Source organism: Salvelinus sp. IW2-2015, linkage group LG6.1 (assembly GCF_002910315.2).
Source record: "Salvelinus sp. IW2-2015 linkage group LG6.1, ASM291031v2, whole genome shotgun sequence".
In the NCBI taxonomy this organism is placed as follows: domain Eukaryota; kingdom Metazoa; phylum Chordata; class Actinopteri; order Salmoniformes; family Salmonidae; genus Salvelinus; species Salvelinus sp. IW2-2015.
Window position 1 is genome coordinate 7,392,386 of NC_036845.1, and position 378 is coordinate 7,392,763.

General features: G+C 61.1%; 1 protein-coding gene across 6 annotated transcripts in view; it reads right to left on the reverse strand.

Moving 5' to 3' along the window:
- Positions 1 to 337: 337 nt before the first annotated feature.
- LOC111964626 (E3 ubiquitin-protein ligase TRIM38-like) overlaps positions 338 to 378 on the reverse strand; it is an 11,084-nt gene continuing 11,043 nt past the window's right edge. For all 6 annotated transcript variants that reach the window (XM_070443935.1, XM_070443934.1, XM_070443938.1 and 3 more), the window contains one exon: positions 338 to 375. In XM_070443935.1, coding sequence (XP_070300036.1) covers positions 374 to 375 — 2 coding nt within the window. In that variant the 3' untranslated portion in view covers positions 338 to 373. The remainder of the gene's footprint in view (positions 376 to 378) is intronic.

The window sequence follows — 378 nt, forward strand, 5'->3', positions numbered from 1 at the left end:
GACGGGCCTGATGGACACCAGGACGTTGAGTGGGTTTTGGGGGTCTGTACAGGCCAAGATGGCCCTCTCCTTCAGGGATAGGGTTCCGGGCAGAGACGTTACTGGTCCCATGGAGTCCATCTCGCCCCCTGTGGCACGTCCTCCTGCACAGACCGCCCGGCCACGGCTGGTTCTTGCCGCCCAACTCCACCTCCCAGTGAATGGGTCCGGTGATGAAGGCACTTTGCTCGGTCCCATGACACTGTAGTAAGTAGTGGAAGGCAGGGGGGTTGGGTGGCTGCTTCTCCTCGCGAGGCGTTGGGATACTTTGTCCTCCCGAACCACAAGCAGAAAAGTGGCAGCTGGGGGAGAGTGTGAGGAGGGGGTGGGATGTTCCTC